This window comes from Sminthopsis crassicaudata, chromosome 3, assembly GCF_048593235.1.
Source record: "Sminthopsis crassicaudata isolate SCR6 chromosome 3, ASM4859323v1, whole genome shotgun sequence".
Taxonomy (NCBI): Eukaryota; Metazoa; Chordata; class Mammalia; order Dasyuromorphia; family Dasyuridae; genus Sminthopsis; species Sminthopsis crassicaudata.
In genome coordinates, this window is record NC_133619.1 from 337,401,191 (window position 1) to 337,424,965 (window position 23,775).

Here is a 23,775-nt window from a genome sequence, read left to right on the forward strand (position 1 = left end):
TCTCCCCCAGCCCGAGCTCCATCCTCATTAATCAGCATTCCTTCCCCAGGCTCCTGCCAGGCAGTGCAGTAACACAGCCCAAATCTTCTTGAAAATGCACTGATCACTGGGGGGAAAGAGGAGGGGAAGAAGAAGGGAGGAGGAGAAAGGGGAGCGGGAAAAGGGAGGGAAGAGGAAAGAGGGAGAAGAAGGTGGCTGAGTGGCTATTGGGCAACAAGGAAGGACAAACACTGTTAGGTCACTGATTCTGCTAACACAGCTCCTGTTTCTCTATAAAAGGGCCAGTAGAACAGCTAAGAAGGCATCACAGAGTCTAGGGGGTCATTCTGTGATAGGAGCCCCACTACCTCCTTGCTGCCAGACCCAGAACCAACAAAGAAATGAGACTCACTTTTCCCACCTTATTATCCTTCGGGCTAATAGGTAAGTGACCACTGAAAGGGGGTTGATTTAGAAGGGCTGTTGATTTGGGGTGAAGTGGGGTGGGCAGTTTCTCTACCCATTCTTTGTGAGAGAAAACTGAACTTTCTCTGAGGCTACCAGAACACTAGAGGGTGTCAGTCGGTGAATTCCCAACCCTGTCTTCACAAAAGAAATGTGAATGAGGCAGAACCAAACCTGGCTTGGAAGAGAGATTAGTCTCAGGATTAAACTATCTGTGAGAGAAGTTTTGAGATCCTGACCTGCTTCCCTTGTAGATTTAATAATATCAAGAGCCTGTGACGTGCATGTTCTTAAGATTCTCAGCTTATGGATGAAGAAACTGAACCTCAGAGAGGTCTAAAAGTCTTGCAAATACACATCTAGTAAGAATCTGAGATAGAATTTAACTCAAGTTTTCCTTCTTCCAATACTGGACTTTTAGGAAGTTATAAGTGAGCCTTTGAGGTTATCAAATTCAACCCTCTCTTCTTGCAGATAAAGAAATTGAGGCTAAATAATTTGCCCAATATCACACAGCTTCTTTGAAGGGAGTGGGAGACATATCTCAAAAGGTTATTTTATAATATGAGGGCCTGATAAAAATCTAGAAGTTATCTAAGGTTTTCTGATCAGTGCTATAGTAGTCAGTCATGGGTAGAACCTGTTTTTGAAGGATGTAGGACTAATCATATCAAAATGCAGATTCTGAGATAAAAGGAAGCATAAAATCATAACTTTAGAAATAGGGACCATCTAGTCCAGGGGTTCTTAATGTTTGTGTGTGTGTGTGTGTGTGTGTGTGTGTGTGTGTGTGTGTGTGTGTGTGTGTGAGAGAGAGACATCTTTGGCAGCCTAGTAAAGCCTCATGGACCTTTTCTGAGAGTAATGTTTTAAATGCACAAAATAAAATATATGCAATGACAAAGGAAGCTGGGTATATTGAAATAGAGCCATCCAAACATTTAAGAAAACAACAATATAAAAGCAACTTCTCTGGTCCCAGGTTAAAAGCAATAGAGGCAGAAGGAAAAAGGTTCAGCAAGTGAACCTAGGTCTTGATTTCTGAAGTCACACTGCCTCTTAGCAAATCCTTAAGGAGGAATTGAGCTGCTCCTCGTGGGGTGAAACAGAGAGCTCAGCATATCCCCTCTCCTTTTCTTCCAGGGAATTGAGGGGATCATGTAGAGAGGAGGAGGGCAAAGAAAGAAGGAAGATGGGGAGGAATTCACCCCAGCCATGAGAATAGCATCCCATTTTAACTAATAATTCTGGATTACTAAGTTCTAAATTCTAGATTGAAGGACTGACTGTAACATAGAGGAAAGACCATTGGAATAAAAATTTAAGGACTTGGATTCCTCTTGGCTCTGGCACTTATTTCCTATATCTCTGGGAGAAGGCTACTTCATTTTTCTGGGCTACATTTCCCTCCCTGTAAACTGAAGGTATTGGAATTAATTGCATTCTAAGTCTCTCTCGGGCCTAAATGGAGGTGGAGTACAGGACCCATTAGATTAAGTGTGGGAGCCTAATAAGGAAATGCCTAATGTAGAATGTGGCCTGTGAGCCTAGTTTTGAGGTAAACAAGAGCTTGTTAGAGATAAATGAGGGGGGTCAGATGCCAGGATGCCAACACTGGAGATAGGACATTATGTATAAGAATGGCAAGGAGGAAAGATTGGCTGGAAGGTAGAGTGCTTGAAGGGAAGTAATATTTAAGTCTGGAAAGATGAGGTCAGAATTAGACTAAAGAATTTAAATGCTTAGCAAAGGAGTTTGAAGGACATGGGCCCTTTATGATCCTCTATGGTACTTTAGGGAGCTGGTCCTACCCTTGCATTCTGCAAATGAATACACTTTAAATGCAAAAACTGCCTGGGACTTGTCTCGTGTGGTATTTTCAATCCATAGCTAAGGAATCTCCAGACTCTGGGCTTTGGTTTTCTGCATATTTGTAAAACATACTTTGAATATATTCCTGTGAGCTGCTGTGCTTATGTTTCCTTATTGACGTTGTATTGTGGCTGACCCTTTGTGACTGCATTTGGGGTTTTCTTAGCTAAGACATTGGAGTGGTTAGCTATTTCCTTGTCTTACTCATTTTATAGATGAGGAAACTGAAGCAAAGAAGGTTACATGATTTGTCCAGGTCACATAGTTAGTAAATGTCTGAGACCAGATTTGAATTCAGGTCTTAGATTCCAGGACTGATGCTCTATCCACTGAACCTCTTAGCTACTCTGTCAACCTGACCAGAACTAGTCTCTGACCTGAGTGGCTGAAACTGAAACACTGCAGGCTAAAGAGAGGAGAATCAGGACTCAAACAGAAGTTTAATTAATTTCAAAGGGAGGAAAATGACAGCTGAAGGCAGAAACCCACCCACCTGCTAAGAAAGAGGGCTTGATGCTGTTGATGGTGGGGTCTCTCTCTCTCTCTCTCTCTCTCTCTCTCTCTCTCTCTCTCTCTCTCTCTCCCTCTCTCTGTCTCTCTGTCTCTGTCTCTGTCTCTGTCTCTGTCTCTCTCCCTCTCTCTCTGTCTCTCTGTCTCTCTCTCTGTCTCTCTCTCTCTCTCTCTCTCCCTCTCTCTCTGTCTCTCTGTCTCTGTCTCTCTCTCTCTCTGTCTCTCTGTCTCTGTCTCTCTCTCTCTGTCTCTCTCTCTCTATCTCTCTGTTTCTCTGTCTCTCTCTGTCTCTCTCTCTCTCTCTCTCTCTCTCTCTCTCTGTCTCTCTGTCTCTCTCTCTCTGTCTCTCTCTCTCTCTCTCTGTCTCTCTGTCTCTCTCTCTCACACACACACACGAAAGGAATTGGATCACAACAAAGAATTTTTGGATCTTCAGATAATTCAAATGGACATCAGGTATTCTTTGCTCCTACTGGAAGTCATTGTCTCAACTTTTGGAGAGTCTTGGCCACCCTGTGGGGCACAGAATCAGAATTCTGTAGTGAGGACAGGGATTGTGAACTTGTGGCAGAAGACCTTGTAAAAAGGAGAAGGTAAAATCCCTCAGTGAACACCTGGTGCTGGTCCAAGCGCTATATTTTACCAGAGGACGATATCATCCCTAGTGCCAAGCCCAGCACACAGCCCACTTGTTGGGTTTTAGTTCTGGGAACTACAAATTTTGCCAGCTCTCTCTGGGTGTAACACAGAAATATTCCCTCTGCTGGATTCTTCCTCTGATGTTTCACCTTGTCATGAGGGTGATCCTGGTTTCCAAAAGACAATAAACTGAGTTCAAAACCCAGAAGATTCCTCTAAGCTGGGAAGGTTTTTTTTTTTCAACCTAAAGTTTAGTGAAATCTAAACCACAGGCCAATTAATTGTGAAGAGGCTAGTATAGGGAGTTTTCAAAAAAAGGATTCTGAAAATGATGTAAGGTAGTTGTGTAATCCTGGGCAAGTAATTTAAGTCTAGTTATCCCTAAAAGAAAACAGAAAGAAAAGAAAATGAAGTAAGGACTAATGTCGGGGAACCATGAATCTTACAAAGATTGACTTACCATATTAAAAAAGCTGATTTGAGCCTTTCTATAAGTCAGAATTTTTTTTTAACAATCAAGATTAAGTGAATTGTCTAGTGTTAGTAAATGTCTAGAGCTGGATTTGAACTCAGGCCCTCCTAACTTCAGGATCTGTTCATTGTTCCACCTAATTTCCCCTAAGTTAATAGGTTCTTAACTTGGGGTTTGCAGATGCTTTTTTTTAACTGTATTTAATATAGTTGGTTTCCTTTGAAATCCTCTATATTTTATTTTATGCTTCCTATTGAAAGATTTCATGGAAAAAAATAACAGCAACACTAACAAAACAACTCCCTTCCATTATCCCGCCTTCAAAAAAAGAACCACTGATGAGGAGGAAAATAATGGGGAGAGAGGAGGGGGTAAAAACTTTTTCCTATCCCTTGAGTCCTTCCCTAGCTTTGGAAGTAAAGGTGAGGCATCTCAGAAATTAAATTTTGTGGCTTGGATGAGCTGATAATTAATCCAGGTCCAGTTACTAGCTTTGTTCAACTATTTGGTGGGCACAGTCTCCTCTCTTTCAAGCAAGCACTGGAGATCTTGTTCTCTGAGCTCCTTTCTGGAAGATGCAGGACCTGGGATAGAGGACACCTTCTCTGTTCCTGGTTGAGAGAAGTTAGTGTGGCCATGAACTCATTCCCCTCTGGCTTTTCTCCTTTAGGGCTGTGCCTGGCTTCTACAGATCGACAAGTAAGATGGTGTGCCATATCACAAAATGAGCTGAAGAAATGTCATGAATTTAAGGAAGCCTTAAAGACCACCAACAGTCCCAGTCTGGCCTGCATCATGAAAACCTCCCACATGGATTGTGTCAAGGCCATCTCAGTAGGTCACAAGCCCTTGTTAGTGGTGGAGGGTGTGTGACTGTCTGCCTGAAAGAGAATGGAAGAATGCTGTCTCTGCTCTCCACCAATACTCTTACTTTGTTTCCTTTCCATGAGGGTCTCTAAGAAATTCTTGTTATTGTTCAGTTGTTTCAGTCTTGTCTGGTTCTTTATGACCCCATTGCGGTTTCCTTGGCAGAGATCCTGGAGTGATTTGCCATTTCCTTCTCCAGATGAATGTACACATGAGGAAACTGAGGCTACAGAGTTAACTGACTTGCTTGGGAGCTGAGGGCGGATTTGAACTTGGGAAGATGATTCTTCCTAATTCTAGGCTTAACACTCTGTGCACTGTAGTGCCACCTAGCTACTGCAAAGAAGCTCTTAGTTCTCAGTAATTCTGGAAAAAGGCTTTCCTCAAAAAGGGGCTTGGGGGGGGGTTAGGGGGGAGACAGAATTATGCTGACAAAGCAGCTGCATGGAACATAGAGGGAAAGGGCAGTGAGATGGCACAGTGAATACATAGAGTGCTGGCCCTGAAATCAAGAGGACCTGATTTCAAATCTGGCTTCTGTCACTCAATACTTCCTAACTATGTGACCCCTGGGCAAATCACTTAACCCCAATTGCCTCAGCAAAAAAAAGAAAAAAAATGCAGAAATGATTTAATGTAATGGCAACTCAGTTATTTAAAAAAAAAATTGCCAGCTCTGTTGCTACCTTGTAATGGCATGGAACGAAGCCTGACTTCTTTAAGGCTATCTGCAAATAGCCAGCAAAGGGCAAGCTTTGGCAAGGCCTGACAAATTGGAGAGACATCAGCTAAGGGAGGGTCTAGTGATTGGGCACCTGCCAGATGAGGTATTCCAGATCAGTGCAGCCATGCTCCTTATCTGGAACTCAGCTGCCAGGTGAACTATTATTTATTTTTGGCCACAATAATTCCTCTAGACTACCTTGTAGGGATGGAGGAGAATTTAGGTGAAGAAAGCATTCAAGTACAAATGGTAAAAGATTATGGAATCATAGATTTGGATCTGAAAGGGACCTTTGATGCCACTCAGTTTAGCTCTCCTTCCCTTTCCCCACTCCCCCTTTCTTTTGCAGATAAGGAAACCCTAGAGAGATTGAGCAAGATTGTCTGAGGTTGTCCAGGTAATTTAAAGCAAGTTAGGATTTGAACCTGGACCCTTTGGTTTTGGAGGGTACGATAGGTAAATAATTAATAATTCAATGGATGTACAAATGAAAAGAAGGATGTCTGCCCCGCTCCTACGTACTTAGCATTATCAATTCTCATAGCTTATAAATTTAGGGCAAGAAGGAACCTTAAAGGTTACTTAATCCTGTCCCCTCATGTTATAGGTGAGGAAACAGGCTCAGAGAGGTCCCTACAGTAAATAGAAGTGCCAGGATTTGAATTCAAATTTTGGCTTTCAATTCCATATCCAACTATCTTTGCAGATTTCTTAAGAGCAGAGACCAAAAAAAATTAATATTTCCTTAGCCATTTTTTTATCAGGAAGGGCTTCATAAATGCTGTTTGAATGGAAGGCAGGGAAATTACAGGCAGGAAAGGTTAATGAGGGGGATTTTTTCCCCACTTTATGAGAGAGAGAACTTTTGGCATATTTAGCTTCTATTATGTTCCAAGGAAAACAGGAAGGACCTATGGATTTGTGAAATCCCTACTGTGCTAAATACTTTTTATAAAGACTTCACCAGATCCTCTTAACCACCCTGAGAATAGGTGCTGTTAGTATCTCTATTTTACAGTTGAGTAAACTGAGGCTGCAGAGATAAATGATTTGTTCAGGGTCATACTGCTAGTAAGTGTCTAAAGCTAGATTTAAAATCAGGTCTTTGTGACTCAAGACCCAGGATTCACTGAATCCTCTCAGTTATCTTAAGGCAGGGTAAAAGACAATGTAGTTCTGTTAAGGTTTTTCTAGTCCTCAGACTTCCAAACCTACCCATTACATGCGTTCCTACTGTTCCTTACTGAGAGCTAAGGGGCTTCAGTGCTGTTTTCACTCATCTCTTTCAGGATGATGAGGCTGATGCTGTGACTATCGATGGTGGTTTTATCTATGAAGCAAATCTGTTACCCTACAATCTGAAACCCATTGTTGCTGAAGACTATGGTACCGAAGCAAGTGAGTTCTTGATTTGCATATATTGACTCCCAAGTCAGAACAGGAGTTTTGGACAACCCTTGAGTTGCTGAAGAATCAAACTCTGATGATCCAGAAAGTGAAGTTAGTGTTGTTCTCAAAATGAGAATGAGAGAATATGGTTACTGCTGTGGAATAAAACTTACAGAAATTCTCTAGTTACAGAAAATGGCCTTATAAAAATAGTTCCTCCTTCTCCCTTTCTGCCCCCCTCAACTTATTTTCTCTATGTGGTTCTGGCACTGGAGAATTCAAATCCATGTTGTAAGGAGCAGAGAGGGGGAAAAAAAAGGGACATCATTCAGGTCACCAGAACAATAGGAGGATTTTAACTGGGAAGTTGCCTGAGAAGAGACTGCAGAGTTGGGAAATGTAAACTAGGGACTTTTTTTAGCTACTCATTTGCCTGAATAGGACCACTGGAAAAATTCTCAAAATTTAATGATTTGAAAAGGGAGCTTGATTATTTTCTCCTATCAAAGAAGAGTTTTCCTGACGAAGAAGAGTTTTCTTTTTTAAAAATTTCATTCTTAATTCAGGGAATAAAATAAGCATTTCCATAACACAGTATAGGAAAAAAGATGATTTTATTTGAAACTGCAAATTTACTTATGCATAACTTGCTATTCCTTTTTAAACATACAACAAAGCCATCATGTAGATTTCTTTTTTTTTTTCTTCCCTCCTGTACTGCTTCCCAAGATAGCCACCATTACACACAAATAAGTCTGTATATATATATATATATATATGTATATATAATTCTACACTTATTTCTAATTATCAGATTTTTTTATGAATGTAGTATCTTCATATGTCCTTTATAGTTAATTTGGGTATTTATAATTGTCAAAATAACTTATTTTCTTGAAGTTGTTCTTTTAACAATATTGCTACTACTTTATACAATGTTCTCTTTGTTCTGTTCATTTTGCTCTTCAGTACTTTGTGTTTTATATATATGTAAGTATACATAGTGTGTATATATGTATGTATACAAAAATGTGGGTGTGGGTATATGTTTTATAGGCATTTTTAAATTCTTCCTTTACCTGATCAGTCCAAGTCCAGGATCAGATATTTCTTGGGATTTCCCCCACCCCTCAAGAGATCATCAGGGAATGCCATCTTCTTGTCTTTGACTCCTAGCTGAGAATCTTCCTGTTTATTTTATGTTGTATAGACCCTCTGTCTCAGTACTTTGCTGTGGCTGTTGTGAAGAAGGGAACTGATTTCCAATTCAAGGACCTCAAAGGCAAGAAGTCCTGTCACACTGGCCTGGGCAGGTCAGCTGGGTGGATCATCCCTGTGTGGACACTTTATGCACTTGGCCTGTTGCAGTGGGAAGGACCACCAGAACCCATCGAGGATGGTAAGCTGGCAAGTACAGTGAGGATTCTGAATGTAGTGGTGATTAGCTGTATTATTATTATTATTATTAAGTTTTTTCCCCTATCAGTTCTGTGATTTCAATAGTGAAATGAGTTCTCAAGAGGGGAAAATTTTCTGCTATAATTTATAAACTTAGACTGTGGGGCACTGAGAGTTCAAGGAACTTGACTGTACATGGCAGGACTTTGAATTCAGGTCTTCCTGACTCAGAAGTCAATTTTCTTTTTCTTTTTTAAGAAAATGTTTTATTCCCCCTCCCCAACTATTACATGTTAAAGTGATTTGCAAAAAAATTTTTCAAAAAAAAGTTTTGAATTCCCAATACTATTCCTTTCATCTTTCTTTCTTTTCCCTCCCCCTCACTAAGCACTCTGTTATAGTTTATACAATTATGTAAACCAGGTAAAAATCCAGTTATGCAATTATGTAAAATATCAGAGGCCACTTTTTTGATCACTTTCCCATATTCTGTATTCATTTAACACATATTCACTACACACATCGGAAGCTGGAACACTAAGAGAAATATCACCACCATACACAATGGCAACAATAGAAAATATTATTTGTTGTTGTTATCAATTTATTTGATTTAATGTGCAAAATTTGAATGTATGTCTTGAATCAAAGGCAAATTTTACATAAAATTTGCTAAAAAGATTTTTCTGGACAAATAGGGATGAGTAAAGGTCTGGGCATGATGTAGTTTTCTTTGTGTTTGAAAATTGTGTATTCAGGGACAACGGGGAAACTGAAGTCAGAAGGACCTGAGTTCAAATCCAGCCTCAGGTACTTACTAGGTATGTGACCTTGGGCAAGTCACAACCCCAGTTTCCTACAACAAAAAAAAGGAAATTGTGATCTCTAAAAAGAATATCATCTGAACCTTTGACTTTTTATTTATTCCCAATTTCTTGCCTGAAGTTTGTTCCCTTAAAGTCCCCAGACTTGGATAGCAATGTGCTGCCTCTTGTATGCAAAGCACCCTACCATTTGAATGTTTTACAGAAGCTTCTTCTAATTCAAGAGTCTTATCCTTTTTTTGGTGTAATGAATCTTCTCAGCAGTCTGGTAAAACCTAAAAAATAAAATATATAGGATCACAAAGGATCACAAGTTAAAAAAAATACATATATATATATATATATTTAAAAAGCCAGTTCATAGACTCTCAGGTTAATATTGAAAAAGTAGTTCCTAGAATTAACTTATTTTTTTCTAGGCTTTGAAACTTTTCCAGGAATTAGAGGGTAGATGTATATTTATCGTAGGGTATTGGCTCAGAATTGACACCTGAAGAATGGGCCCAGGATTGTATGTTAGGAATGAAAATGGGAAATTAGTGGGGTAGCTAGGTGTTTCAGTGACTTAACGAACTTGTTTGCCTCAGTTTCCTCATCTGTAAAATAAGCTGGAGAAGGAAACGGCAAACTATTCTAGTAGCTTTGCTAAGAAAACCCAAAAAGGGGTCACAAAGAGTAAGATATAACTGAAATTGAATTTAGAAGTAGAGTGTTGACATTGTGAACTCATTCATCCAAAATGAAAAGCAATCACTTCATATCTCTATGTTCCTGCAGATTGCTATTGATATGTCTTCTGGAAAGAAGGCAAGCCTAGAAAGTTTATATCTGGAGACGGACATTGTTTCTGTGTGTCCTCCCACATACCCTTTACACTGCTCACGTGTGCTGTTTCTTTCTCTCTCTCTCTCTAGCTGTGGCCAGGTTCTTCTCAGGCAGCTGCGTTCCCTGTGCATTGCAAAGGAATCCTAAATTGTGTTCTTTGTGTGCCGGAAAAGGATGTGATAAGTGTGCCTGCTCGGACAGAGAACCTTATTTTGGCTACTCAGGAGCATTCCAGTAAGTTGAACCCTCCCCATAACTCCGGTGAAATGTCAAGCATCTATAAGTCTATGAACAATCCCCCAATCTCTATGGTTTTCTTGGGTCCTAGAAATAGTCACATCTTAACTTCAACCATCCTGACCCTGGTCTTCCAGTAATGGGACAGGACAGCAGGGAGCCTGTTCTTTGTCCCCTTCCTTCCATAGCCACTTCTACTTTTGTTCAAATGAGGTTACTATAGTATTATAGTATAATAGTATTATATAGTATATAGTACTATATATACTTTGCAGAACATATAGCATTATATGCAGAGGCACTGTTATTAGTATTAATATTATCAGTGACAGTTCTTTCAGTTTCTTGCACCTAGTCTGAGCCTAAACCGAAGAAAGACAAAGGGCCTGGCTAAGAAAGCTCTTTAGTATCTAGCAATCTAGCCAAGGGTCCCTGATTATTAGAGAAGGGATGAATTGGATCATTCAAGTTAGAGAAGTTGGTGGAGACTGAGATGGGCACTTAGGTCTGAATCTTAGCTCTAGGACTTCCTACCTTTGTTGCCTTACAAGCCCTTGGTGAAGTAGATACTCTCTGGATTCTTTTGCTTTGGAAATCCTGCATATGCTTCTGTCTGTGATGGCTATTGGAAAGCATGGGATAAGCTATTGATGCTGGACTGTGCCCATTCTTGTGATTCTCCTTTTCCCTAGATGTCTGAAGGATGGTGTTGGAGAAGTGAGTTTTGTCAAGCACACAACTGTGTTAGGTAAGTACTAGGGTAGAGAGGCCCAATTCCCCACTATCTCAAGCATTGGACACAGCTTTATTTAACCTCCGTCTATTTTTTCTGTTTCCTGCCCTCGTGTTTCTTACAATGCTCTTCTGAAGAAAATTTTAAAAGTTAGTTCACAGTGGTGTTATACCATTTACCATCTGCTGGAGTTCCCTGCACAAAGCAATTTATTAATCTTTTCATCGACTTCCCCTCCCACCACCTAATACTCATAGATTGAAGTTACCCACCTTGGTGCCTTGTTAAATTGTAATGTCCCTCAGAGTGAGGACCTTACATGGTAGACAAAAATATAGGACACAAAAGGTGGAATCATTAAGGATCAACAGCCACGAGAGGTGGAAAGGTAGAGATGGATGGAGAAGAATAATGTTAAGATATTCTTTTTAAAAAAGTAAAATATTAATGGATAATTAATTATGTTAAGGTACATAATACATTGCCTTCAGGGGGCAGTATTTAAAATTTGCTCTCAGTGGTTCAGTAGATAAAGTGCTGAGTCTAGAGTCAAGAAGATTCATATTCCTGAATTCAAGACAGACTATTGCCAAGATTCTAGAAGCACAAAAAGTAGTCAGCTTAGCATCATTTTGGCCTAGAATTCTGATTCCACTATAGATTTTAGTCAGAGATTTTTTTTAATCTTTTAGTTTTATTCAAAATATATATCTCATTTAATGCCTGTCGAAGTGTTTTACACACAATAGAAGCTTAATAAATGCTTATTCTCTTTAAGAATGGTCTTTCTAGTCTTATTTGGAATTTTTGCTTTTTCTTGCAGACAACCTTCTCACCGAGGCTGACAAGGAAAATTATGAGCTACTGTGCCCTGATAACACAAGAAGGCCTCTCGATCAGTACAAGGATTGTCACCTGGCCAGGATTGCTGCTCATGCTGTTGTGGCCCGAAGTGTGAATGGCAAGGAGGATCTGATCTGGGAACTTCTCTCCACTGCACAGGTATTGGCCATCCCCATTTTTCTCCTTTTTTAAAATTCAATTTTATTTTCACTTCTAAGTTCTGTCCCTCTGCCCATTCACTCCTCCACTTATTGGGAAGACAAGAAATACAAATCTCATTACAAATATGAAGTCATATCAAAATAAAAAAAACAAGTTAGACTTGTTCTGGGATTGGGGTGGAACAGAAAAAAGAAAGGAAGAAGAAAAAATATGCTTCAATCTGTATCTGAATATCAGCTTTCTCTCAGAAGTTGGATGACATTTTTTGATTGCATTGCACTGCACTGATTATATTTACTACGTCTTTCACAGTTGATCGTCTTTATTCATGTTGCTGTTACTGTGCAGATAGTTCTCTTGCTTCTACTCTCTTCTTTGCATCAGTTCCCATGAATCATCCCAGGGTTTTCTGAAACCATCCTCTTCATTATTTCTTATGGCACAATAATATTCCATCACATTCATAAACTATAACTTTTCTAGTCATTCCTCGATTGATGGTCATCTCCTCAGTTTCCAACTCTGCCACAACAAAGAGAGGTGCCATAAATATTTGTGTACACGTGGATGGACCTTTTTTCTTTGAGCTCTTTAGGATATAAACTTAGTAGTGGTGTTGCAGAGTGAAAGGATATGTAGATGATTTGGCCATAAAGGATGATAGCATAAACAAATTAGGAGAGCAAGTGAAAATTTACCTGCTACATCTCCATAAAATGAGGAATTTATGATCAAAGAAGAATTAGATAATAGTATCAAAGGAAAAATGGACAACTTTAATTTAAAAAATTAATTTAATTTTAAATTTAAATTTAAATTTTTAAATCTTACTTAAAAATTACAATTAAAAATCTACATTAAATTAAAATGTTTTTGCACAAACAAAACCAACAAAAACAAGATTAAAAGGGAAGTACAAAATTGGGAAAAAATCTTTACAGCCGACGTTTCTGATAAAAATCTCATTTCCAAAATATGTTAAAAAATGTGACAAATTTATAGGAATACAAGTCATAACCAAATGATAGTTAAAGAATATGACCTAATTTTCAGATGACAAAATTAAAGCTATCTATAGTCATATGAAAAAATGCTCTGACTATTGGTTAGAGAAATGTAAATTAAAAGAACTCTGAGATATCACCTCACTTGTTGGCTACTTTGACAGGAAAAGATAATGATAAATATTGGAAGGAATGTGAGAAAACTGGGACACTAATCATTGCTGGTGGAGTTGAGAAATGATCCAACCATTCTGGAAAGAAATTTGGAACTATGTTCAAAGTCTATAAAAGTGTGCATACCTTTTGACCCAGCAGTGCCATTCCTGGGTCTGTATCCCAAGCAAATTTTCAAGGAGGGAAAAGGACCCACATGTGTAAAAGTGTATGTAGCAACTCTTTTTTTGAGGTAGCAAAGAATTGGAAAAGGATAGATGCCCATCAATTGGAGAATAGCTAAACAAGTTGTGGTATATGAAGATAATGGTATATTATTGTTCTATAAAATATGATGAACAAGCTAATTTTAGAAAGGCCTGGAAAGATTTACATGAACTGGTGCTGAACAAAATAAGCAGGAACAGGAATACATCATACACAATAACTGCAAGAACAAGGGATGATCCGCTATGAAAAACTTGATTTTTCTCAGTGGTTCACAGATCCAATGCAATTTCAATAAACTTTATACAGAAAATGTCATCTGTATCTAGAAAAAGAACCAAGGAGACTGAATGTAAATCAACACGTGCTATGTTCATTTCTTTTTTTTGTTTTTTTTTCAATATCTCCCATGGTTTTTCTTGTTTACTCTGTCTGATTTTTCTCTCCTAATATGATTCATAAAGTAATGTATATTAAAAATTAATAAATTTACTGGAAAAATATCCTTTCTTGAAAAAAAAAAGTCATGCAGCATTTATTGTGTACAGTTCTGCACTGTTCCAGATTGCTTTTTAATATGATTAGGGTAGTTCACAGGTCCCCAAAAATATAATGTGTCTCTTTTACCACAGCCCCTTAATCTATTGTTATTTTGCTTTTAACATCAAAGTCAGTTTGATGGGATATGAGGCATTACCTTAGAGTTGTTTAAATTTCTTTCCTTTACTTACTAATAATTTAGAAATTTACTTATTAGTGATTTAGAGAATTTTTTCATATCACTATTGATCATTTTTTCCTTCTTCTAAGTTCTTATTATGTTCTAATTTCCTGTTCCTTTTTTAATCCTTTTAAAGATGTTAAAGTGGTTTTCCCTTCCCTTTTCCAGATGATTTTACAGATAAGAAAACTGAAGTAAACAGGGTTGTTGTGCAGGGTGACATAAATAGTATCAGATACTGGATCTGACCTTGGGAAGATGAATTTTCTTGACTCCATCCCAACACCTTATGCACTGTGCCACATAGAAGTCATTCTCATTTTACAATTAAATTACTTGCTCAAAGCAACCCAACTACTATGTATCTGAGGCCAGATTGGAACTCTATTCTTTTTGATATCAAGTTTAGTGTTGCTGAATATTTCTTTTGTGATTATTTTGGAAGAAATGATTGAACAGATGATTCTCAGTGTAATCAAGTGTTTACGGTCATGAAAGGTAATTTCTCAAAGAGAAAAGAACTAAGAAGATGCTTCTTATTCAACTGCGCTAGGGTACATTATGCTTTGGAATACAATTAAATGAAAGTCTTAGAGAAGATAAATGGAGATAGATAAACTGGGAGATTAATAGGGATCTACAAAATAGACAAGATTATGAAATATAGAAGATGGAATCTCTGATTACACAACAAACCTGGTATTGGTAGAGATGGTTAGGATGTTCTGAAAGAGGTAAAATATAAATGGATTACAGCATATAATCAGTTCCTCCAGGGGACTGAAAAGCACAGAACAGTAGTATTTGGGAGAGATGAATAGCAGTTGAGGAGCCAGGTTAAATTTTATGTAGAGGGGATAGTACAAGAGCTGAATCTTGAAGGCAACAAGTTATTCAAAGAGGCAGAGATGGAGAGAGAGTGAATTCTGTGTAAAGTGGACATGGATGGTGAAGGCCTGGACTAAAATAGAAACATTTAGTAGAAAAATGTGAGTATGGGACAAGATCATGAGATCTGTTTTGGGTGTTTGTAGAACTTTCTAATAGGTGGTTGGTGAGGAAAGAAACAGATTGGAGCTCGAGAGGGATTAGGACAGAATAAAGGGATTGGTGAAGCACAGAGATGATAATTAAAAGTATGGAAACAGGTTAGATTACTGAACTCATGAAGGAATATGGCAAAAAGGGCCACACACTGAGTTACCTCTTCCCTTGTTAGCAATTTTCATTCATGGTTTTCTTTTTCCCTTGAATAGGAACATTTTGGCAAGGGCAAATCAAAGAAATTCAATCTATTTGCTTCCCAACATGGAAAAGACTTGCTATTTAAGGACACTGCTAATAGACTTCTGAGAGTACCTCCAAAAATGGACTATGAATTGTACCTAGGATACAAATTCATCCAGGCCATCAAGCCTGTGAAAGGTAAGCAGACTCTGGTCCATTTCAGAGATGGGGAGTGGGGGCCCAAGCAGTAAATTATTAGCATATGGGTCTATGATTCTAACTCAGTTGCAGTCATTGTAAGACATTATAATGCTTCCAGGCATCCGATCCTTCTTCAAAATCTTTGGCAAGATGGAGAAACTGAAATTCGGAGGAGTTAAATTGCTTTCTTGTACTAGTCTCCTGTAGATTGTTAGGCCAGATGGTTCTATTTGCCATCTGAGCCGAGGAGCTTTATAGAGTTAGTTCTGATGAAGGACAGGGGGCAAACATTTTAAGAACTACATACAGAAGTTCTACATTATATTCAGTATTATTTCTAAAGTTTTCAGAATGCCTCTCTCCAATCATATCTATGATCCTCAGTGCAGCAACTCAGAAAATCTTCCTACCCGTCATAGTTTCTAGCTGATATCACTAGGGAAGTACAGAATCAGGGACTGTCAGGGATAGAAGAGACCTTCGTAGTCATATATTTGAATCACATATTTGAAAGATCTCAATCATATAAATGTCATAAGTTTGAGAATCTTAATCATAGTCAGGGAATTTCAAGGATATAAAAGGCCTTAGAGAGTATGTTTTTGTTTCCCTCATTTTAAAGACCTGAAAAACAGAGGCCATCAAAGGAAAATGAACACTCTAAAATCCTGTAGGGAAGTCCTTGAAAGGCCAGGTCAAATCAGTTAATTAGTAATTATTTAGGGGGCAGCTAGGTGGAGGAGTGGATAGAGTGGCAGTCCTGAAGTCAGGGGAACCTGAGTTCAAATATGGCCTGGACACTTAACACTCCCTAGCTATGTGACCCTGGGCAAGTCATTTAACCCCAGTTGCCTCAGGCAAAAAAGGAAAAAAAAAAGATAAAAGAAGAAAAGAATTATTTAGAAAGTGAACTTCTGGAATATTTTACTTTTGTTTTTTAAATATCCATAATCTCTAGCACAATGCCTAGTTGATATCACTAGGGAAGTACAGAATCAAGGAATGTCAGGGGAAGAGACCCTAGAAATCATATATTTGAATCAAACATTTGAAAGATCTTATACTTATTTATTCATATTTATATTTATATATATTATACATATTTTATATATACATATAATATATTTGAGAATCCGATTATATATCAAAGAATTTCAGGGATAGGAGGAATCCGGAGGAATCTTGGAAATCTTATATGTATATATGAATGTATCTGATATACACAGTTAATACTTATTAATTACACTTAAGGAAAGTACATCCGAGCTATAGGGAGAGTGGAAATGGAAATAAAAATGCTCTCTTCTAGGGTTGAAGCATCTAGGCTAAAAACAGTGCTTGCTACCTGCAGAACCTTAGGCCAAGTCGTGTAAACTTTCTCTGCTTCCATTTATTCCTCTATAAAATGAAGGGGTTGGAGTAGATGGCCTCTGAGAGCTCTTTCAGGTCTAGATCTGTGATTCAGTGTTGTTTCTTATATTCTGATTCTCTTATTAACTAACTGTAAGAGTTCTTACAATTGTACATCTCAAGCAATTCTTCTCTGAAAACTGGCTCCATATCAATCAGTTACTGTTGCCGTGCTGATTATTTATACACAGGGAGCAAGTTTGATTTCAAGAATTGTACCTGTTTGTGCTTTTCCTCCCAAGTTAGAAAATCTCTACTCTTTCATCCAATTAGGTGACTCAATGTTGTATTGTTTCCTTCTGATTAATTGCCTTTATTTAAATAATTGTTTTTAATGTATAAATGTCTAACTACCCCCGTTTTCAGGGCCCAGACCTAAGTTGAGGACGCTGGTCTTTGTTTGTATGTACTTTGTAATGTATTACCATACATAATAAACTCAAAAGGTCAAACCTTCAGAAAGCCATTTCTTCTTTCACTGGTCATAGCTCAGGCTTTTGCATAGTGCATTTTAAAAATTGATTAATGGTTTAAACTCTTGACTTCTTTTCCCAGGTAATGACCTAGACAGAATTCATCCCTCAGGGGACAAGAAGGTGACGTGGTGCACAGTAAATGATGATGAAAAGATAAAATGTGATGAATGGAGTGTGTTCAGTAGAGGAGTCATTGAATGTGCAGTAGGAGAAAACTCTGAAGATTGCATTGTCAAGATAATGGTAGGTGCTCCCATTTTAGTACAGCATCAGTGTTTTGGGGCTCTTTAGCCTAGGAAGATCAGAATCCTGGTTAATGGTTCCATCAATTGTGTGACTGAAAACATTGTTGGCTCACTGGAACTTAGTTTCCTTGCTTGGAAATGGAAAGTTTGGTATAGGTCATATTGAAAGTAACATCTAATTCTAAACCCTTTTAATTCAAAGTAGGAATTTCCTCCGAGAGAAGGAAGATGATAAAAAATGATAATAATCACAATATTTCTTCTGTATCTGAGCTACTCTGTTAGGGAATTACATTAAATACCAACTTCCCATGACAGTCCATTTTGTGCCACTCAACTTGAGTCCCTTCCTGCATGACCAGGAACTCAGTATAGTCACAGACTAATATGTGAATGCTTTTGGGTGCTCCTGGGAATCTGTGCTTGAGAAAAAACCTGGGTCTCCTTAGACATCCCTAGTGTGTTATTAGCGTGGTGATAAGGACAGAGATGAGTCAAAGAATTTGTACTTTGTAGATAACATCAGGAAAATTCACTCCCTGCCTCAATGAAATTATGTTTTTTTCATTGTTATGTGCACATAAAGACGTGTTATTGCCCACTACAGAATTGTACCCTTCTCTGTGTACCTTCACTTAGTATAGAAGAAATCCCCCCCCCCCTTTCCCATGTTAGAGAGAGTGGGATTTTCCTGCAGTAAAAGCTTTGTACTTATAAAATGTAATATTTTAAAACCATGTGTTTTATGTCTCCTGTATTGGATCCTAGACTGTCGAGTTTCTTCCTTTTTTATAAAATGAGGGGGTTGAATTAGAATACCTTGGAAATCACTTCCAGCTCTAAGTTTATGATGCCAGAAGCCTTAGAAATAACTTTAAAAGTTGTGGTCTGCTATATGAGGTTGATATTCAAGGTAATTTTCTCATATGAAACTCTACCTAAGTTCCTACACTTCCCATCCTTCTCCCTAGTCAATCACCCTGTCACTAAGTGTATATGATGGCAGGCGTGATGAAGGGCTCCTAGGCTCCGTGAAACAATGTTTTTGTAATGATTTACTTTGCCTCCACAGAAAGGGGAAGCTGATGCCATGAGTACTGATGGAGGATATGTTTACATTGCTGGCAAGTGTGGTTTGGTGCCTGTCCTAGCAGAAAGCTACAGTAAGTAGAGGGAATATTTCTCCTTTAGCTTGACTCTCTCTAGGCTCTGAACAAAAGATTTTATGCAGAGCTCTCACTAGGGCAGCAGAACAAGGGTGGGAAATAGCAAAGGGATAAATTAGACTCACTAATAATCATTTAAACATTTAAAGCCCTGAGATAGTTGATAGAGCTCAGGTTAGCTCCTTCTCTTTTTTTTTTCCTTTGCTATATATGCTATATACATATATATATATGTATACCAAACATAGCAAAGGTCACATACTATATACAAATATATAGCAAAGGTCATACACTATATCTTGCTTCTGGTATAGAAAGATTCTAATAAACCCTGAAGTGATTAAAAAGCACAAAGAAAAAGAAAATATGGGCCTGAGTCATTTGAACACTCTAAGGGTGGGATCAAAATGGAAGCAAAGTTAGCTGAATAGGAATGAATTTTCATTTTTCATGTTATTCTAAACTGTGGAGAATCAAAGATTCTCCTGAATAGAATGGAATGGATTCTCCTTAATGGAATGGAATGGAATGACATTGTAGTGGTATAAGCACTCATGCTTAAGAAAACCTGATATTTAGTGAATGCAGATGGAAGATTCATTCCATTGGCGTCTTTATTTTTTCAGCACCTAAGAATGGACAGAGTCATGGGAAGGACTGTGTGAATAAACCTGCTCAGGGTGAGTCTGAATTGGTAAACCCAGCGATGGAAGGGTTAGCCAGGTGGCACAGGATAGATCACTGGGTCCATCTTCCTGAGTTCAAGTCCAGCCAGACAACTTAATCGTTGTGTTACCCTGGGCATGTCACTTCACTCTGATTACCTCAGTTTCTCCATCTGTAAAATAAGCTGGAGAAGGAAACTCAAGCTACTCTAGTGTCCCTGCCAAGAAAACCCCAAATGGGGTCACAAAGTGTCTGATAATACTGATAAATGACTGAATGCAAATAATTAATGGAAGAGATTTCCTTAGGAAATAATAGGATTCTCTTTAACTGAAAGTCTTTTGAGAATAGTCTGGATGACTACTTGCTGAGTTTGTTATAGTATGGATAATTTTCTGGTCATGAGAAATTAAGTAAAAGACTGAGCTTCTTCCAATGCTCTGGTTCCTATAAGTCTGAGGACATTTATGTATCTGTTTTCCCCAAGGCATGAAGTAAGTTTGGTCTAGTGGCATCAAATGGCCCTTTCTGGAATGGCTCATAATGCTAACTTTTGCTTTTTTGTGTCTGTTATTTTCAAGGTTATTATGCTGTGGCTGTTGTTAGGTCAGGTACTGATCTCTCATGGAATTCACTGAAAGACAAGAAATCCTGCCACACAGCAGTTGGCAGAACTGCTGGTTGGAACATTCCCATGGGCCTGATACACAACCAAACCCATTCCTGTGAATTTGGTAAGCTGGTTCTTTGAGGAAGTTATTTGTCTAATTTTCTCTAATTGTTAGAGGCTTAGGGAAATTTACACTGTGAAGTCCCTCGTTACCTTGGGTGGTAGAGAGTGCTAAATATTTCTATACGTGTAGAATCAGGTTAAAACATATCAAGGACACATTTGAAGGAGAAAAGCAGTCACCAATGTACCTGGATTATGGTGTGGTATATGAATTGACTTTCTAAATAGGAGCCTTGAGTGATTTTTTAAATCACCATTTGAAAAAAGAATAAAGTAAAAAGGGTACAGTAAAGAACAAAAGAATAACGTACATGGAAGCAACAACAACAAAAACATGGATAATCATAAATATAATACCTTCTTTGTTTCTTGAAATGGAAATTTATTGAATATTGTTATTCTGCTGGGCACATGACAATATATATATTTTTACTTTCCATGTTCTGTCTTTCTTTTTCTTTTTTTTTTTTTTTTTTTGCAATTTTAAACATTTTAAAAAAAGAAAAAAATCACCATCAGGTGTGTCTGTCGGGGGAGGGGGGGCGTCACCTTCTCTCCCTGCAATGTTGCCTTATCTCTGAACCTCTGATTTATTTCAGGTTCTGGGCTTATGATCACGTCTTCATTTAATTGGGGCAATTATGTAATTTAAAATAGAGGCTTTTAACATGGGAAATAAAAGGAAGCACTCATATTATTCAAGTAGAAACCACTGTCTTTTCTCTGTGTAGATAAATACTTCAGTGAATCTTGTGCTCCTGGTGCTGATCCTACTTCCAATCTCTGTGCCTTATGTATTGGCAATCCAAAGTCACCAATTTTGGATAAATGTGCTTCTAGTACCAAAGAAACCTACTATGGCTACAATGGGGCTTTTAGGTAAGTGTATTAAACCCAACCCTAAAATACCATCACCAATATCAGTCTCTTCTTCCTTTTATTCTCAACATCTTTCCAATACATTAACTCTTCCTTCTGCTTTACAGCTCTGGGCTATACTTAGAAGGGTATCAGCTTTAGGAAATCGTCTTTCAAAGAAACTGAAAGATGCACACAATGACATGATCAGGGATCCAAGTGTCCCTGATATCCAAAAAAGATACTCTTATCTGTAAGATTCCTCAAGATACCTTGGTTTCCCATTGCTTTCCTTCTTGTTCTCTTGGACTCAGGTCTTTTGTCACTCCCATTGATGTACTTCCTCTTCTCTTGGATTCAGGCCTTTTGCCATGGATTGTTCATTATTACAGCTTATAAATTCTTTCCCAGGAATGCAGAAATGAAAATGTACTGGCACAGGATTAATAGTTAAATTGTAAAATCATAGATCAGAAGGAGCTGTTATTGATCATCTAGTCCCCAGCTTCTTAAACTGGGATCTTGTAATGTGGGGGTCATGAAATTATGATTGAATCATTTTATATACTTGTTATATTCGGGGCCATGAAAAATTTCTTGGGTGAAAAAGGGCCATGAGTGGAAAAGTTTAAGAAGCCCTGAATTTTTCTAGTCTACTTTTATCTTTTTATAGATGGGGAAATTGAAGTGGAGAAACCTTATGTGATTTGCTCAGGATTGTGCAGCTGGTTAGGGGCAGGTCCATGACTACTAGTGAGGTCTCCTCACTCTCACTGAGGATTTTAGACCAGGTCCATAGGATGTAGTCCAGATCAGTGGCTCTATACATTTGGTCATTTGCCAGCATCATCAAATTTGCTGGGTGGCTGTTGGATTTTTTTCCCTAACAGTCTGATGGGCAATGTGGCCTTTTAATGCCTCTTAGTTGGAGTAAAGATAGGAAACATTAGAAGTTGAACAGCTAAAGGAAAAGGTAGCATTCTGCATTGGAAAGAATACAGATTGTGGAGTCAGAAAACCTAGGCTGTCCTCTGATACTTATTTACCTGTATAATGTTGAATACATTAAGCTTCAGTTTGTTCTCTGTAAAAATAAAGTTGGCCCAAAAGTATTCGCTAAGGCTATTCTAGATCTCAGTTTAGTACTGTGATTACTTTGCCTCTTTTATTATCATGGAATGAATTATTGAATCTCAGAATTAGAAAGATGCTCAGTAACCATCCAATCCGATTTATGTCCCAGAAGAAATTCTTTCCCTAACATCTAAGAAATGATCTAGACTCTGGGCAGTGAGATAGATAGGTCACTTACCTGAGGTGTTCGTTCCACTTTGGGACTGATCTCAAAAGTTGCTGGTGTTCAGTCACTTCAGTCGTGTCTGCCTCTTTGTGACCCCATCTCAGATTTCCTTGGCATAGACACTGGAGCAGTTTGCCATTTGCTTCTCCAATTAATTTTATAGGTGAGGAAATTGAGGCAAACAGGGTGAAGTGATTTGCCCAAGATCTGCAATCAGTTCCTGACTCTAGGCGTAGCATTCTGTGCACTATGGTGCCACCTGGCTGCTCCAAGAAAATTCTTAGTGCTCAGTGATTCTGAAAATGCACTTTTTTCAAAGGCAGCCTGTGAAAAGAGAGACCCGTGATATCATTGTTGTAGGAAATTCCTTCTGCTAAGCACAGACAAGTTTATCTAATTTATAACCTTGAAAGGTTACCCAGAACACAGTGCTTAAAAGCTAACACATGTCCGAGGAGATGCTTGACATGGGGTCTTCATCATGCTGGGAAGGCTAGCCTTCTAAAAGGGGTCATGGAATCATAGATTATTAATTAATACCAGAAGAGTCTCAAAAGGTAAACCCTCTATTTTCTATATAAGGCACCGAGAGATCATGGGACTTGTCCAAGATCACATAGGCTATGAGTGACAAAACTAAAATTTGAACTGATCTTTTCTGATTTCCAACCCAACCCAACATGCTTTCGATGGCATCCTGCTATTGGGGGAAAAATTATAATGTCAGCCAAGTGTACAGCATCTTTGGCTCTTAGCAGAAGGAACCTTACAGATCACAGAGTGTATCCTCTTCAGATACAGAAGACTGAGGCCCAAGGAGGTTGTGATATACAGGTAGTTTCAGAGGAGGGAATAAACAATATAAACCTGTAAAGTATTTTGTGTTTGTTTAATGTAATTTTGTATGATCAGCTAACACACTGAATAAATTATGATTGATCAAAATGGATTATGGTGACTAAAGCCTTGGCTTCTTTTTGTTCTAAAATTAATCGCTGATAACTTTGACTCTACTTAGTGATATATGATGCACAATAACTTGATTGTTGGCCAGTCTTTACCAGGATAAATATAAAATATTTTGTAAAGATTTTATTTCATTATATAATATTTTATCCATGTAGAGGGACTTTCTTTTAAAAATATTTATTTTTACATGCATCATAATGTGCTCCTTTCACTGCCTCTCTCCTTCTGAACACAAATTAATAAGAGTTGCATAATAAATATGTATAGTGCAGTAAAAATAAATTCCTATATTGGCCACACCCAAAAATGTATGCTCCTGTCTCTGTGCTTTTTTAAATTTATCATTTCCTCAGAAGAGGTGAGTGGCATATTTCACCTCGAGGTTTTTATCACTACATTGATCAGAATACTAAAGACTTTCAAAGTTAAATTTCTTCATAATCCTGCCGTTATATAGCTTATCTTCCTAGTTTTGCTCA

At 38.1% G+C, this 23,775-nt stretch overlaps 1 protein-coding gene and 1 long non-coding RNA gene across 3 annotated transcripts in view; one reads left to right on the top strand and one right to left on the bottom strand.

Annotated features, from left to right (window-relative positions):
* Positions 1-265: 265 nt before the first annotated feature.
* Positions 266-23,775, top strand: part of LOC141564754 (lactotransferrin-like) — a 32,211-nt gene continuing 8,701 nt past the window's right edge. The window contains exons 1-13 of the mRNA XM_074307653.1: positions 266-423; positions 4,608-4,771; positions 6,818-6,926; positions 8,128-8,316; positions 10,054-10,198; positions 10,894-10,949; positions 11,758-11,936; positions 15,302-15,470; positions 17,439-17,602; positions 18,677-18,767; positions 19,397-19,450; positions 20,018-20,170; positions 20,901-21,048. Coding sequence (XP_074163754.1) covers positions 381-423; positions 4,608-4,771; positions 6,818-6,926; positions 8,128-8,316; positions 10,054-10,198; positions 10,894-10,949; positions 11,758-11,936; positions 15,302-15,470; positions 17,439-17,602; positions 18,677-18,767; positions 19,397-19,450; positions 20,018-20,170; positions 20,901-21,048 — 1,664 coding nt within the window. The 5' untranslated portion in view covers positions 266-380. The remainder of the gene's footprint in view (positions 424-4,607; positions 4,772-6,817; positions 6,927-8,127; positions 8,317-10,053; positions 10,199-10,893; positions 10,950-11,757; positions 11,937-15,301; positions 15,471-17,438; positions 17,603-18,676; positions 18,768-19,396; positions 19,451-20,017; positions 20,171-20,900; positions 21,049-23,775) is intronic.
* LOC141564770 (uncharacterized) lies at positions 8,594-22,628 on the bottom strand. 2 transcript variants are annotated; one of them, XR_012488709.1, is made up of 3 exons: positions 21,300-22,628; positions 9,327-9,414; positions 8,594-9,171 (listed from the first exon to the last, which is right to left on the bottom strand). It is a non-coding gene; the product is annotated as an uncharacterized LOC141564770 (long non-coding RNA). The 2 variants fall into 2 exon arrangements; XR_012488708.1 differs by lacking the exon at positions 8,594-9,171 and having other exon boundaries at positions 9,218-9,414.